This window comes from Eptatretus burgeri, chromosome 4, assembly GCF_056783735.1.
Source record: "Eptatretus burgeri isolate ZD-2024b chromosome 4, Ebu_testis_v1, whole genome shotgun sequence".
In the NCBI taxonomy this organism is placed as follows: domain Eukaryota; kingdom Metazoa; phylum Chordata; class Myxini; order Myxiniformes; family Myxinidae; genus Eptatretus; species Eptatretus burgeri.
In genome coordinates this window covers 7,685,094-7,702,475 of record NC_140964.1, presented here as the reverse complement: position 1 = coordinate 7,702,475, position 17,382 = coordinate 7,685,094, and the positions used below count along the sequence as shown (strand labels likewise).

Here is a 17,382-nt window from a genome sequence, read left to right as displayed (position 1 = left end):
ACACATGATCTTTCTTATTTATTATATTTTTTGAAAGGTATATGCATTCTTATCCAAAACTACACATATAATTCCGATGAAACTTGACCACCATCTTCACCACCTGTGATGTCCAAAAGTTTGTTCACGACAATAAAAATAATACACCCGAGCGGGTTTGACGGTCAGCTCGGATACAAAACTTGATGTAACCGAGTGTTAAACAACCTCAGCGACTACGGAAAGTGAAAACAGAATTCCAATTGAATTTAAAATAAACGTGTGAGGCCGCTCGAAGCAAAAATCTCCATATTGTAGGAATAATTCCCAACATCATTATACAATTTTCAAACCTGCGTTTAAGGCCGTGAAATAAATACTCTAAGTGTGTGTATTTAATGGCTGTATCCAGAACAGAGCTGGACCCCAACTAAAAAGGACCCTCGGACCACCGAGAAGCTCAATCACTCGCTGCCTGCACGTCTGCGTGGAGTCACGTGACCAGCCAGCTCGCCGTCGGATGAAATGCCCTAACATCTTAAAACGTCCGTTTTTCACCGGAATTCTTTCAGATACTTGGCGAGAACATCCCCAAACCATCTAAAATATAAACATTAATCTCAGACGCTACGAATAAGCAGTCCGTCAGGAGGACAGGTTAGGAGGTGAAGCAGTGAACGCAAAGCATGTAGTGTCCCTTCCACACTCACGGTTATTTGAATTGAATATATTTTTCTTCACGCAAAGTGTGCTTCTGAGCGGATTTGCACGGAAAATATCTTCATTAAATGTGTAGCTACACACCAGAAGGTCCCAAATGCGTAAACAGAAATCAACTAGAACTGAAGACAGCCTCGTTATATGGCGTTGAAACGGATGAAGCCCATGGAAGCATCCCCTCGCTACAATGCATTCCAAACAGACCGGGGATATAAACATTCAATTTTCACAAAACTTGATGCAACTGCGTGTTAATCAACCTTAGCGACGATGAAAAGTGAAAACAGAATTTAAATTGAACTTAAAATAACCGCGTGAAGCCGTGTTGAAGTCAACGGACCTCGTGTTGTCCAATAAACAGGGCCAAAGCCTGGTGTTGGCTCAGTGGTAGGGTGGCGGCTTGGGATCCTCGGGTCCTGAGCTCAAGCCCCGTCGGCCACTGAATTAATACACCAGGGGGTTGACTCAGCCTGTCATCCTTCGGAGGTCGGCGAAATGAGTACGAGTTCCAGTGTGTGTGCTGGTAGAGGGGCAATGCATCAGCGACACAGTCGCGCTTCAAGAAATGATAGCCACCCCGGCAGCTAAGCTGCCATACGACCACCAACAGGGCCAGACGACAGAGGTAACGAGAAACTAGTTGGTCGAATTAAATATTCTTAATAATGCCTATGAAACACATTATGCATTATAGCCGTCCGATGCTTCGTTATAGGCCATTCGACAAACCGGTCATTTTGCACTTGATGACACTGTAACCTTGACCCCGAGGTGAAAATGCGAAAAAGGACTCAGACGATCTATAGAGCGCATCTAGTGTTATCATCGTGTCAAGTTAGAACTCAATCGGCCGAGACGTCCAGGAGATAGAAAAATAATAATTGTTGACAGATGGACAGACAGACAGACAGAGATGGATCTGAGGACATCGAACGGTTATATTAGGTCAGCGAGCTGACCTAAAAATTGGGGTCTGATGGGTTCTACGGGGGGGGGGGGTCGCCCCCAAAATATGTATTTGCTTTCTTTTCTGAAGCCACACAAACGATTTTGATGAAACTTAACCACAACCTTTATCAGCGGTGATGTACCAAGGTTTGTTCATCGCATGAAAAACACATCCATAGGTATTTACTTTATTCTCCATTATATATTTTGTAGGTCATCCATGCCTTCCAGTGGTTGCCTGGTTATCTTATCCAGCCACGACCAGGTGAGCACCCAGGGGTACTGCCCCCCTATGTTTAATATCTCTGTGAGGTTCTTTATCATCATTCCTGTAGCTCCAGCTCTCACTGGAACAACTTTGCATTCTTCAACTTCCAGGATCTTTTCACTTCATTCATGAGGTCTTGGTGTTTGGTCATTTTCTAGATTTCTGTGCCGTTTAGTCCAAAGTCACTGGTAGCAACACCTCAATCAGCAATGCCTTCTTCTCTTTGTTGTGCCCAAGTATGATATCTGGTCACAACGTTTTGTTTTCGATGTTCACGCTGGATGGGATCATTAGGTTATGTGTGAGTGGTCGGAACTTCCATGTTTTCAGTGATTACTTTTGGTTCATGTTCCCACAAATTTTCTGGAACTGGGGCGTCAAAGTTTCTGCAGATGTGCCAGCGGATTACCTTACAAACTCTGGTGTGTGTATGTGTGTGTGTGTGTGTGTGTGTGTGTGTGTGTGTGTGTGTGTGTGTGTGTATGTGTATGTGTGTGTGTGTGTGTGTGTGTGTGCGTGTGCGTGTGCGTGTGCGTGTGCGTGTGCGTGTGCGTGTGCGTGTGCGTGTGCGTGTGCGTGTGCGTGTGTGTGTGTTCATTAAGCACAACATATTCTCTTCACTTGGAACACTGTCATGTTAAAAACCTTAATACACGCAAAATTAAAATCATAACCCCAATTCAATGAACATGCTGTTTCATTCCAAACAACACATCATACAAACAGCCTTTGTCCAATAACCAAGCGACCAAACAATAGCAAACGCATCATCAGGCACAATAAAATACATCATACCACTATATTAGCCACAAGTACAAGCTGATTATAATATAAAACTAGAAGGGCACTTGGTAGAGTGCATACCTCTGCCACGTAATGCCTGAGCATCCACGAGAACTTATCTGGCCCAATCCATTTATGACACATTGTGCTGTATATCATTTTTGGCCCAATCTCTCAATGGTGAAGAATCACTTTAAAAATTATCAGATCCGGATCCAGATTTGGATCTTCACTAAAATCTAATCAGTTCGTCCTTGTCACACACCCAACATGTCCAAAAAATTTCATCCAGGTCCGTCAACAACTTTTTGAGATATCCGACACACAAACAAACAAAAAAAAATGAACCAATGTCACTCCCAGGGTGACCAGTATCTTGCCAAAATGTGAACATGAGTGACTTATTTAAGGTCACACTGAGGTGAATAGAACTGCTATCCACTAGGAGCGACTCCTTGAGGAATATCTGCCTACGAGAGATTTCGATGATAATCGTTTTACAGAGTGACCATGAACAATACGTGTTTGCCTCATAACGTTACCCAATGACGTCATAATGGCTAAAGCTTGACATATCTAGAAAACACTCATCGAGGACTTCAATTTGAGGTACTACAGGATATGGTTCCTAAAACTTGAAAATTTGACTTTGGGGTCAAATATCTTCGACCTCAGGCGCTAACCCTGAAGGTCAAGGTCGATCACAAACAAACACTAATAAACTGAGCGCAAAGCCATTTACTACATTCCCACAAAGTTTGGAGATGATTCGATGAAAATTTTTCAAAAAGAAGGGTTTCATCGAACTCCATAATTGACTTCAAAGTGATCTTGACATTTGACCTTGACTTTGACTATTAAGTGCACTGAAAAGTATTCCAAAAAGACAACCATATATGAACCCACAAGAGTTTCCAATGAGAACTTTGCTATACAGAGTGACCAAAATCAGAGTTTCTGATGTGAACTAAATCAATGCAAAATACATGAAAAATGCAGTTTTTCATCATAACATCGTCAAATGACGTCACATCGTCAAAATAGTTGAATGTTTAGAAAGCCCTCATTAAGGGCTTTAATTTGAGGTACTACTCGATATGGTAACTGAAACTTGAAAATTTGACCTTAGGGTTAAAAAAGAATGACCTTTCGGTTGACCTTGAAGGTCAAGTCCGATTAACATCAAAAATTAATCAGCTGAGCGCCATACCACACCCGATATATCCACCAAGGTTAGAGATCCTTCGATCAACGTTACTTAAAAACAAAGGGTTTCGTCGACTTTGATTATTGACCTTTTTGTGACCTTGACCTTAATTTAGTATGGTTGATAGTATGTCTACAGGACTCATATACATGAACTATCAAGAGATTTTGATGAGAAAGGAGAAACTAAAATTTTCATGAAAAATCCGTTTTTTCGTCATGACGTCATCAAATGACGTCATAGCATCAAACATTTGACAGATCTGGAAAGCATTCATCAGACCCATTCATACGAGATATTACTCGATATGGTTCCTAGGATTTCAAAATTTTTTACCTTGTGTCAAAATATTTCGACCTCAGGCGCTATCCATGAAGGTCAAGGCCGATCGCCACCAAAAACTAATCAACTGAACCCCAGACCAAAGGCTATATTTCCATGAAGTTTGGAGACGATCCGATTAAAATTACTAAAAAAAATAACGGTTTCATCGACCTCTATAATTGATCAGAAAGTGACCTTGACCTTTGACCTTTCTGTGCAATGAAAGGTATTCCAATAAGACAACGATATGTGAACCCACAAGAGTTTCTATTGAGAACTGTGCGAAACAGAGTGACCTAAACAAGAGTTTCTTATGTGAACTTAAGCGATACAGTATACATGAAAAATGCAGTTTTTTCGTCATAACGTCGTCAAATGACGTCACATCGTCAAAATTGTTATATGTCTGGAAAGAACTCATCAAGGGCATTCATTTGAGGTACAACACCATATGGTAATTGAAACTTGACAATTTGACCTTAGGGTAAAAAATGAATAACCTTCAAGATGACTTTGAAGGTCAAGGCCGATCACCACCAAAAATTAATCAGCTGAGCGCCATTCTACATCCTACATACCCACCAAGTTTGGAGATCATTCGATTAAAGTTACTCAAAAAAATAAGGGTTTCGTCGACTTTGATGCTTGACCATTTTGTGACCTTGACCTTTGACCTTGACCTTTATATTTTCGTACGGTTAATGGTATCTCTCCAGGACCGTTGTACATGAAATATCAAGAGATTTTGATGAGAACTGAGAAAAAAAAATTTTCATGAAAAATCAGTTTTTTCGTCATAACGTCATCAAATGACGTCATAGCGTCAAACTTTTGACAGATCTGGAAAGCACTTATCAAGCGCTTTCATATGAGGTATTACTCGATATGGTATCTAAGATTTCAAAATTTGACCTTGGGGTCAAAAACTTTCGACCTCCAGCGCTAACCATGAAGGTTAAGGCCGATCGCCACCAAAAATTAATCAGCTGAGTGCCAGACCATGAACTATATTCCCATGAAGTTTGAAGACGATCCGATTAAAATTACTCAAAAAATAAGGGTTTCGTCGACTCCCCTGATTTGCGACAAAGTGACCTTGACCTTTGACCTTGAAAATTTTATGCGCTGAAAGGGACCTGTATAGGCCTCTGATATGCGAAGTTACAAAAATTTCCAATGATAACTGTGCTCTGCAGAGTGATCGATACGTGATTACAGATAAACAAACAAAAAAAAAAATAAAATAAAAACATACAAGCTGACTAACATATCTTGCAAAAACTTCGTTTTGGCAAGATAAAAACCAATGTCACCCGCAGGGTGGCCTGTATCTTGCCAAAAGGTGACCACGTGTGACTTCTTTAAGGTCACACTGAGGTGAACAGAGCTGCTATCCACCAGGAGCGACTGACTCCTTGAGGAATATCTGCCTACGAGAGATTCGGATGAGAATCGTTCTACAGAGTAACCATGAAAAATATGCGTTTGCCTCATAAGTCACCAAATGACATCATAATGTCTCAAACTTGACATATCTAGAAAGCACTCATCGAGGTGTTCAATTTGAGGTATTACACGATATGGTACCTAAGATTTCAAAATTTGACCTTGGGGTCAAAAATTTTCGACCTCCAGCGCGAAACCATGAAGGTCAAGGCCGATTGCCACCAAAAATTAATCAGCTGAGTGCCAGATCATGAACTATATTCCCATGAAGTTTGAAGACGATCCGATCAAAATTACTCAAAAAATAAGAGTTTCGTCGACTCCCCCGATTTGCGACAAAGTGACCTTGAACTTTGACCTTGACCTTGAAAATTTTATGCGCTGAAAGGGACCTCTATAGGACTCTGATATGCGAAGTTACAAAATTTCCAATGATAACTGTGCTCTGCAGAGTGATCGATACGTGATTACAGACAAAAAAAACTGAAAAAAAAACATACAAGCTGACTAACATATCTTGCAAAAACTTCGTTTTGGCAACATAACAAAGACAAACAGACAGAAAGGGGTGAAAACATTACCTCCTTCACCTTCGGTGGCAGAGGTAATTAGAAAGCATCTCAATATGCAGAGCCCATCCACATCTACTTTGTACTCGAACTAAACTTGAGGAAAACGACAATGAAAAAATAAATTGTGCATTTAATTAATCTGTGCTCTCCATATTCTCATATCTCGTGCTTGACGTGCTGCAGCAGGGCTAATAAGAGCTATTTATAGTCACTACGACTTTGTCCTTTCACATTTTGACCCAATATTTAGTTATTTTCTCCATATTCTCAAAATAACGGTTTTGTTGAAAATTTCATGATAAAAGCTCAAATGGTAAAAAAAAAAAAAAAAGTGATGGCCTGAGACCTGGTCGATCTCCGTTCCATCTCCTGAAATCCACCCATAGCCAAGAGCAGCAACTTTCATGCACACCCATACACACATATGCACACACACTCAGAAATGTGCACACGCACACATGCACGCGCACACACACCGAGACCTGAGAGGACTCCGTTCCACCTTCTGAAACCTGCATATGGAGACAACAACCAACGACACACACACTTGCAAAACCCCGTCTCCCGCTGAGAGGAGGGACAGGTAAATAAAAGAAAATCGTTACATGAAAAAACAATATACCAAATCCTGACTACAGCTCTTTTTGGGTGAATTTGAGGGGGGGGTGGAGGGGAATGTTGCGTAGCACCAATGCGTGTACAAAAATTAAAATTGGTGCACACAATGGATTACATGAGTGGCTGCATGCGAGGTACTGCGATTTTAGCACACTCACCTCTCGAGCAGGTTGTGGATGGCCTTGAAAAGGAGTGTGCGGCATTCATAAGTCAATCCGCCATCCCACGAGCCTTCGTCTTCCACTGCAGGGGAAAGGCCAAGGAGAAAAGCCGTTAAGATGCTGCCGCCCATCAAACCGCATGGCATGCCCAGTCACCTGTTCACTGAGAGGAATTGATTGTCTTCACCACGAAGCACACAAATCGTGACCAAACAGATGGGGGGGGGGGGTGGTGGGGAGCAAATGGGAGCTAAGCCTCCAGAAAGGGAAGCCTTTACTGTGTATTACTTCAACAAGCTGTGTCACAAGTGAAACATTCCCCAACTTGAGCGAGGGAACCACCACAACATAGTCCTTCCGACTGAGCAGTCAGCTGATGGCAGAAGGAAACAGTCCTATCAGAAGACATGGATATTTTGAGGAACATGACAGACATGATTTATAGAGAGCAAAGTAAATCAATAGGGGTGTATCCCCAGCTCCAGTCAGGTTTTGTCAAAGGCACTGCATCTGGTAAGGCAGCATTCTTATGTCTCTCAAAATAATGTCTGTCACACTGCAGTAGGAGGTCTATGCTCCGATTTGAGGCAACAAAGGAGGAACCAAAAGTACCAAGGAATGTTTCACACAAAATAAAACCACTCCAAAACTAAAGGCAATCATCAGATGCTACTTCAAAAGCTACAATTACAATGATATTTCCTTGCCAAGCAGGAGCTTACCATGGCCACAGAAAAGCACATTAGGTCAATGTATGCAGAATGGACCGAATGAAGAGTGAATACTGTCAAAGCCAAGATCATATTATAATGACATTGTCATTCTGGTTAAGAAGGTTCATAGATCATTTACATAATGTCATCTGTGGCGAAGTCTAATCTTTCCTGTTCGACTTCAAATCGGTAGAGTGATCCTTTGTACAAATTCCGGGTTGGCTGTTGCCATTTTTCGAACAATGTATAATGGATAATACATATTGTTACGGAGGGGGAAAGGGGGGGGATCCCGTCAGTGAACAGCTGAGACACCCCGGAGAGGATAAATGGCCTGATTGCTCCAATATAAACTCCAACTTGGGATGCCCCGGTCGTCTGAGCGGTGTGCCGGTCGGCTCCCCATGGTGATGGTGGAGTGGTTCTTGAAGGAACCACTCAAAATGGTGGCTGGAGCGGTTCTTCACGCCCGATGTTGGAGAAGTTTGAAATGGATGCTCATTGTCCTGCCAAATCTATCCTTTCGAGGACAGATAAAACCGAATGGTTTGATTGATCGTGCTGACTCAATAACTCAATGCAGACTCAGTGGAATAATGTATGTATTTAATGGACGGGGAAGGGAGAACAAGGGACATGAGAACATTTTGACAACAGTGCAATTTCGATGAAATATACGCGCTCGGTTATTGTACATGCTGAAGGTCCTTATCAAACTAAGTCATATCTGGCCCCAATCACACCACAGGAGAAACACCAGGGAGAAATCGACAAGACAATGGAATACCAGTCACGTCTTAAATAGCATCTTAAATGGCGGAATTTGAACAGGTGTCTCTGCAGAAGCAGGTTGGGACCTCAGCAGCTCTTTCTGGCCCCCGTCCAACTCTGCTCCAACCCAATCTGGCCAAAAGCTTAACCGGCCTGAGCTGGCCTGGGAGCGAACCAACCGTGGAACAGAATTGGGGCAAGGAACCACAAACCAAAAAGAGGAACCCAAGACCAGAACCCAGCTGGACGTGTGTGCAGGCTTTTATCTGCTCCCATGACGTAGCCCCACGTCAATTGGTGGTTTGGCTGTTATTAAAAGGGAACGCTCTGCTGAGTCTCTCAAACATTTGGGGAAAAGGTCTGGTACACCCTTTGCACCAAATCTTGGACCTTTACAGTGTTGCAAAGCCAAATGTCCCCAATAAACGCAGATATAAGACAGATTACAAAGGAAAACATTCTGGGTGTGCTCTAGCTTTCAAAAGGAATTAGCCACTGCGGCTAATCCAGGTTTAGAATGATTAGCCACAGGAGAAAGGAAATAGCCACCTATTTTATTCAAAAGTTTTTTTTTAGCAATATGAAATAATAACTTAATTTTAAGGTGGATGTGTGAGTTTGATGGGTGAGGTTGGTTGGATGAGTGAGTTGGATTGTTCAGATTGGTTGGATGAGTGAGTTTGACGTGTGTGAGATTGGTTGAATGAACGACCATCAGGGGAGGTGGTGATGGGGTGTGTGTGTGTGTGTGTGTGTGTGTGTGTGTGGGGGGGGTATGGGGGGTATGGGGGGAGGTATGGTCGTTGTGCCTTTAGTAGGTGGTAGTGGTGGATGGGGGTGGTTGTGGACCAAGACTGGACCAACCTCATGCCAGTCAAACTCACTCATCCAACCAATCTCACGCAACAATTTCACTCATCCAACCAATCTCACACATCAAACTCACTCATCAAACTCACACTTCCAACCAATGTCACACATCAAACTCACTCATACAACCAATTTCACCCATCAACTTCACTCATCCAACCAACCAAAGTCACCCATCAAACTCACTCATCCAAACAAACTCTCTCATTCAAACAAACTCGTCCTACTACAGGTACTACTACTGATTGTGTCAAAACTCACCTGGCAACCACTGACCCAACGAAGCATGTAGCGCCGAGTAGCGCCAAATCATGCTGAATCATTCCGGAAAAGAAAAAAAAAATTTTTTGAAAATTTTGAGATGAGAATCATGGGAATCATGCGTAATTTCGGTCGATTTTTTTTTACTAGAAACCAGTTTAAAACTACTAAAGTTAGTATATATAAGCTTGTACGAAATCACGCGTGATTCCCGTAATCAAAACATACAAAATGGCAGCCGTCTCAACGAAGGTTGAATTCTGTGCTAAAATCACCCAAAATTCGTCTAAAACTGGTAAAAACCACTATAACATGGATTAGCCACAGTGGCTAATGGGTGGTTTAAAATATTAGCCACAGGTAAGGGGGATTCGCCCTGTGGAGACGTGGCGAGTGGCAGTGCACACCCAGACATTAATGAGGGATTTAACGGAAATGCGGTTTTCGGCACAAAAACATTGAGGGAAGACAGCTTTCTATACAAATATCGACGCATTATCCCAAAATGCGCCGATATATAAAAGTGCTATAGTTTTCAAATTAGGAGCTTGGAGCTTCACTCTGTACAGATCTGGATAAAATCACACGATCTCTAAAACCGTTGCATGGTAAAAATTGAAACTTGGTACATGTCAAGCACTCCCCATGGGAAAAAGCACGATTTTTCTTTGATGAGAGGTGGCTTCGTTATGACATCATAATTGCACAAGTCCAACGCTTTATATAATCAGTATGAATTTTTTGGGGTCGTATTGGGCTAAATTGTTTGGGGGGGATTGATGATGTCATCAGTCAAGTGGTTCAGCATTCATATTTTTTTCAAACATAAAAACCCTTCAACAATCTTCCTCTCCGAAACAGATAAACAGATCGAGGTGGCACTCTGCAGGTATGACTGCCTATCCATGAGTAACAAAAAGTTCTCCACTAATGACGTCATAAATCACATGATAAAAAACTATGATTCTATGCTCTGATTTTCGGCAGCTATGATTTTTTGAAGAATTAACTTTTAAAAAGCTTTTTCTCCAGAAAGGCTTGACAAATCGAGGGAAACTTGACCCACATGTTCCCCAAGCCTCGGGAATACCATGGTGTTCATAAATAATTAATAGGGGACATGGTCTGGAAGCCATATTGCATTGAACAAAAAATCTTAAAATTATTTCTTTTGAACCGCTTCATCAAATCTACGTAAAACGTCACAATTATGATCTCGTAGTCATGGGAAATATATGATTTAAATTTCAACCCGATCGGACGCATGGTGTGGTGGCAAGAATTATTTAATATTTTCAATCTGGGTTCGGAGATTTGAATTGAACTTTGTACAAGTATGTATAACGATGTAATAATGTGAGCAGAGGCAAATTTGGTGACGTCGCGACGTCAAAGTGAGCCCTTCTAGTTTTTATTGTATTTTCAAACTAAATTTGGGGGTAACCAAAGCACTTTGGAATTCCTTGTTTGTTCCTTGTAGGTTTCCAAACCCCTGACCCAATTTCCATGAAATTTGCTGTACTCTATTATTTTCACAAGTGGAAAGTCAACGTCGACAAACTTATGTTTTCATAATGTTTGACATAAAGTGTTTATGATGTTGTGTTGGGTGGGATTTCGGGCATCAAGACAATTGAATTTAAATATTTACATCGTGTATGCAGAACGGAAATTAATATTCGAAGTATTCCTGATCCTCATCAATGATCTCTCTTCTCTGACTCTCTGAAAAATCCTCTCCATCCATTTGCTGATGACGACACCCTCTGCCGTGACGTCCGTCATCCTTCAGATAAGCAGGCAGAAGCCTCTTTCCTCTCTTCAGACCGTGAAAAGAATAAAATAAATCACAAGATGGTAAAATACTTTGAATCAGTCTTTCAATCCTGACAAATCGAACTATCTACACTGACCTGCAAAAGTATTCACCCCCAACCAATAATGCCACGTTTAAATGAATTACAAGTTACACAGAAATTATTTTTTCTTGTTCATAACCGAAGAGATTGAACTAAAAACTGTGATAGCTGAAGGACGTTACATGTCAGGAATACCCGTTAAAAATCGCCGCCCATTCTTCATGTGAAAATTTCTCTGGATCTGCCAAGTGTTATGGGGATCGTCGATGGACTGCAATCTTCAAGTCTCGTCATGAATTATCAATTGGGTTCAAGTCAGGACGTTGACTGGGCCACTCAAGAACGTTTATTTTATTCTTATTCAGCCACTCCAGTGTGGCTTTAGCTTTGCATTTCAGATCATTGTCCTGCTGTCATGTGAATCTCCTATGAAGTTTCATATTCATGGATGACTCAAGCACGTTTTCATCAAGGATTCTCCTGCACTCTGCACCATCTATTGTACCTCCCATCTGAACAAGCTTGCCAGTCCCTGCTGATGAGAGCTGCCCCATAACATGATGCTGCCTCCATCATGCTTGACAATAGGGATGGTGTTCACGAGGTGATGTGCAGTGTTCAGCTTGCACCAAACGTTAATGCTTTGGAATTTTGTTTTTTCGACACAAAATTGAGGCTCGTGCAAGAGCTAATAAACAGAAACAAAAACAAGGCAGGAGACAAGAGGAGTGGGAGAGAGAAGCACAAAATAATGGGGAACAAAGACAATAGGATATCTGTGGAATGGAGAAGGATGGGGTGGGGAACACAGGGTAAACAAGATGGTACTACAGGGACTTTCAGGAAGGAAAAGAGGGAATTTGAAGGATGTGGGTTGGGGTGAATTAACAGGGGTAGTAAAGATCAAGATCTTGGATGGGAGAACATATGAGATTGTGAAGAAGAGCTGATTTGAAGAGCTGGAGGGAGGTGTGGGATTGAAGACAGTGTGGGAGTTTGTTCCAGAGGTAGGAAAAAAGAGGAATGAAAGGGTGAAGGTGAGAAGTGATTTTTCATTTTGGTAGTTTCACCAGAAGGGGGTTTTGACAGACCTTGAGCGTATTGAGGAAATATAGGGGGGCCAAATCACAGACAGAGCAGGGGGGGAGGCCAGAGAGGAGATGGTAGAAGACAGAAAGACCTCCGGTGAGAGAGTGAGAGACCCAAAGACTCAGCTTCATCATGGGAGATATCAATGATCCTTAGTTTTCACAGCGTGAAGTTGAGCTCGGTGTGAGGCAGGAGCACCACCCCAGAGGGGGAAGTAGTACTCCATCAGACTGTGGGTAAAAGCTTTGTAACTGTTGCTTTAGACCAAAATATTCAATTTTTATCTCATTTGACCACAAAACTTTTCTCCACATGCCTGCACTATCATTAGGATGCTTTTTCGCAAACTCCATATGAGCTTTTAGATGCGTCGTTTTCTGTAATGGCTTCTTTATTGCCACCTGTCCATAGAGGCCAGCTTTGTGAAGGGAACGCGATAATGTTGATTGATGAACACTGACCCCGATCTCGGACATAGAACATTGCAGATCTTTCAAAGTTGTTGATATATTTAAAGAGACGTCCTGAAGCAGTTTCCTGCTTGCCCGGCTGCCGAGTTTGGATGGGCGACTTGATCACGGTAGAGTCTGGGTGCTACGATATGTCTTCCATTTCTAAATTATGGGTTTCACCATACTCAAAGGGATATAAATTAGTGACTTTGAAATCGTCTTATAACCCTCTTCTGAAGGGTGCTTCTCCACCACTTCCTGTCTGACTTCTTTGAAAAGATCCTTTGTCTTCATGTTTACCTTGTTGGTTGACCAAGTAAGTTGCACCTGAAAACTTCTTAGATAAGTGGGGGAGCTTAATTTTTAAGTTAAACCACTGATTACATCCAGGTGAAACCTATTAAACTTATTTGGTAACCTTTCAAACAAATAATTTACTCCTGAAGTGATTTCAGGTTAATTAGGCAAAGGGTTTGAATACTTATACAACTGAGAATCATCTGATTTTCTCTGTTGATCAAACTTATTCACATTTATCTGCTTTGCATCTATCTGCTCTCTCACTGTGGGGTAGTTTATGAAGACTACATATAAAGCTTGATTTTAAAGCATCATGAAACAAGAGTTGGAATTGCTTTGTCCCAATGAATGTCCCCTACAAGTCCCAATAAATGTTCAGGAGAGAAAAATTAGTTTGCTTCAACACACGCTCGAGCCGATACCGGAACCAAAATTAAGAATCTCTCCAACCAACTGTGTTTCACTCTTTTCTCGGCTTTACTTCTTTCATGTTAAAAATAACCTGATGTACATCATCAGTTATTAAATGAATCTTCCTTAAAAAAATGAAGGAAAAAACGCGTATGGCTCACAGTACCTATAGAAAGTGTACACCCCCTTTCAAATTTTTCACCTTATATGCTAAATTAAATTTCATTAAATCAGACTTTTTCCACCTTTATTTACACATCGTAACCCACAACATCCAAATGATACAAATTTCAGAGAATTAATTAAAAATACAAAACTAGAATATCTTGGTTGGATAAGTGTCCATCCCCCTTATAATAGCAATTGTAAATTAGCTCAGGTGTCACCAATCACCCTCAAAATCACGTAATTAATTGGCCTCCACCTGTGTTAAATTGTAGTGATTTTGATTATTCCAGAATAAAATCAGCTGTTCCTGTAGGTTTCCTCTGGGTAAGGCATTTCACAGCAAAGACTCAATCATGAGAACCAAGGAGCTACCAAAGATATCCGGGACATATACCGGATATCCGGGATAATGTTGTGGAAAGGTACAGGTCAGGGGATGGGTATAAAAATATTTCAAAGGCCTTGAATATTCCTTGGAGCACAGTCAAGATGATCATTAAGAAGTGGAAGGTGTATGGTACCACCAAGACCCTGCCGAGATCAGGCCGTCCCTCTAAACTGGATGACCAAGCAAGGATTCTGATCAGAGAGGGCACAAAGAGGCCAGTGATAACTTTTGAAAGAGCTACGTGCCTTCATGGCAAAGCCTGGTCACTGTGTGCATGTGACAACAATAAACCAAGCACTCCACAAGTCTGACCTGGTGGCAAGAAGGAAGCCATTACTCAAAAAAGCCCACCTTGAGTCCCATTTGAGGTATGCAAAAGAACACTCCAGACATTCTGAAGCCATGTTACAAAAAGTTTTGTGGTCTGATGAAAACCAAGATGGAACTTTTTCACCAAAATGCAAAAAGTTACATTTGGCGAAAACCCAACACAGCACATCACCCAAAGAGCAAAATCCCGACTGTGAAGCATGGTGGTGGCAGCATCTTGTTATGGGGATGTTTCTCATCAGCACGGACTGGGGTACTTGTCAGGATAAAAAGGAAAATGGATGGAGCAAAATACAGAAAAATCCTGGAGGAAAACCTGCTGCCCTCTGCAGGAAAGCTAAAATTGGGACGGAAGTTCACCTTTCAGCATGATAACGACCCGAAGCACACAGCCCAAGCTACACTGGAGTGACTAAGGAACAAAAAGATGAATGTCCTTGAGCGGCCCAGTCAGAGCGCCAACCTAAATCCAATCTAAAATCTGTGGCATGACTTGAAGATTGCTGTCCATCAAAGCTCCCCACACAACTTCACTGAGTTTGAACACTTTTGTGCAGAAGAATGGGCAACTATTACCCAATCAAGGTGTGTAAAGTTGGTGGAGACCTATCCCAACAGAATCACAGCTGTAATTGCTGTCAAAGGTGCTTCCACCAAGTATAAACTCAGGGGTATGGACACTTATCCAACCAAGATATTGTAGTTTTGTATTTTTAATTAATTTTCTGAGATTTGTATAATTTGTTTTTCACTTGGAAGTTGTGGGTTACAATGTGTAAATACAGGTGGAAAAAGTCTGATTTAATGTAATTTAATTCCAGACCATAAGGTAACAAAAGGTGAATATTTTTAAAGGGGGTGTAGACTTTATATAGGCACTGTATGTGCAGATATAATACATTGTGGTTAAAAAATGGGATCATTCCAATTGCATGGCTGGTGTTGGCGTAATGGTGAATGGTGGGCTTGGGATCCAAGGGTCCTGAGTTCAAATCCTGCTTGGCTGTTGAATTAATACCAGGTGGGGTTGACTCAGCCTGTCATCCTTCCAAGGTCGGCAAAATGAGTGCCAGCTTGCTGGTATCCTGTGTCGGAGTGGCGACCCGTCCAGGATTGTGCTGCTGGTAGCAGCACCAATGCTCTACACAGAGTATCTGGTCCCAATGGATGTATGGATTCCAACTGCACTGAGCCTTTGACTAATTCCCAATCCGAAGGCCTGAGGCATGCCGACCCATGCTGCTTAATGCAATGGCAGCTTATGATTTTATTGGTGTGGAATCAGACCAGCTGTCCAACCAATGGGTGTAAAGTAATAGGGTGGAGTCAGGGCAGTAGAACACTGACCCATGCATATGTGATGTTTTCTACGTTTAAAAAGGGCATAACTGGGAAAAAATTGACGAAACGTCCTGACACTCGAACTTATTCTGCAACATAACATGATAAAGCCATGTACCAAGTTTCATTTGAATATGTTAAAGCGTATGGTGATAAAAGTCTGAAAAACCACAGCTGGGATGGACGGTCAGATGGACAGCAAACCTATAGTCCTCCGCTGAAACTGAGAGGGGACGAATTAGCTCAGAAGGCATCAAAATGTGAAAACTTCAGAGAGGGGGTGAACACTTTTGCAGGCCATTGTGTCTATGTTTATGTCGATGTCTATCTCTCTCTTCTGCATGCACCCCCTACCCCCCCCCCCCAATTCAAATCTACTTTCTTTAAACAATCCTCTTGAAGAGGTTCAGTCACTCAAACTCATGGGTATCACTATCAGCCATGATCTTTCTTGGGCAAACCACATTTCAAAGGCAAACCACATCTCTCATCTGCTCTTCCTGTCCAGGCTGGAGTTCCTGAAGGCAGTGTTCTACGCCCTGTGCTATTGTTACGGATTTGGAAGCCTCTTGCACACAGACAGTCAGCAGTCCCAAAGTTTAGTTATTTCGTTAAGTATATGTGTATAGTTAGAATCCATCCCCTGTGTCTAACAGGAATTTCAGGTGTGCTGCGAGTTATTTTGTCGTTAGTTTTTTGCAATACCCAACGCCAACAAATCAATCCTGCACTTATTCGCACCATCGACGCCATTGCCCACGTGCGTTCGACCACGGACCTGGGCGGAGGTTTCCTCACCTCAGAACACCAACTCCGCCCAGGAAAGGAGGGGGTCCCCCCCCCGTCCAATCACGGATGGCCAGCACATCACCCCACGAAACCCTGTCCAATCAGGGCAAAGATCACCTCAGAACACCGACTCCACCCAGGAAAGGAGGGGGTTCCGCCCTGTCCAATCACAGGGGACAGATATCACCTCACGAAACACTGTCCAATCATGGCAAAGATTACCTCAGAGGACTGGTCACCCCACCCCATCCGGGGGAGGGATAAGAATCGCTGGGCTCCCCTGAGTGTTCACTGGAGTTGGGTTGGAATTGTCGGTGAAGAAAGGGGTCGCCATTGCTCTTTTGGTCTGCAGTCGTCGTCGTCTGCGGTCTTGGTCTGCAGTCTTTTCCGGGGGTCCTCGCTTCGTTGGTGGAGTGTCTGGTTCGGGGGTTCTTTTTGGTGGTTCCATGGTCCTGTGCTTGCTGGTTCGCTCGTCTCGAAGAAACCGCACGAGGCGGACAGGTACCTGGCCAGATTCTGACCCTCAGCTCGCCTTCCCTCCCGAGCTGAAGGGCCAAATAAAGACCCGGTGGGGTCCATTTCTTTTTGGGTGTGTGTCTGTGTGTGTGGCGCCA

The 17,382-nt window shown here is 42.4% G+C and overlaps 1 protein-coding gene across 4 annotated transcripts in view; it reads right to left on the bottom strand.

Moving 5' to 3' along the window:
* Positions 1-17,382, bottom strand: part of LOC147027425 (mediator of RNA polymerase II transcription subunit 13-like) — a 197,126-nt gene that overhangs the window by 150,301 nt on the left and 29,443 nt on the right. For all 4 annotated transcript variants that reach the window (XM_085876794.1, XM_085876795.1, XM_085876796.1 and 1 more), the window contains one exon: positions 7,024-7,108. In XM_085876794.1, coding sequence (XP_085732920.1) covers positions 7,024-7,108 — 85 coding nt within the window. The remainder of the gene's footprint in view (positions 1-7,023; positions 7,109-17,382) is intronic.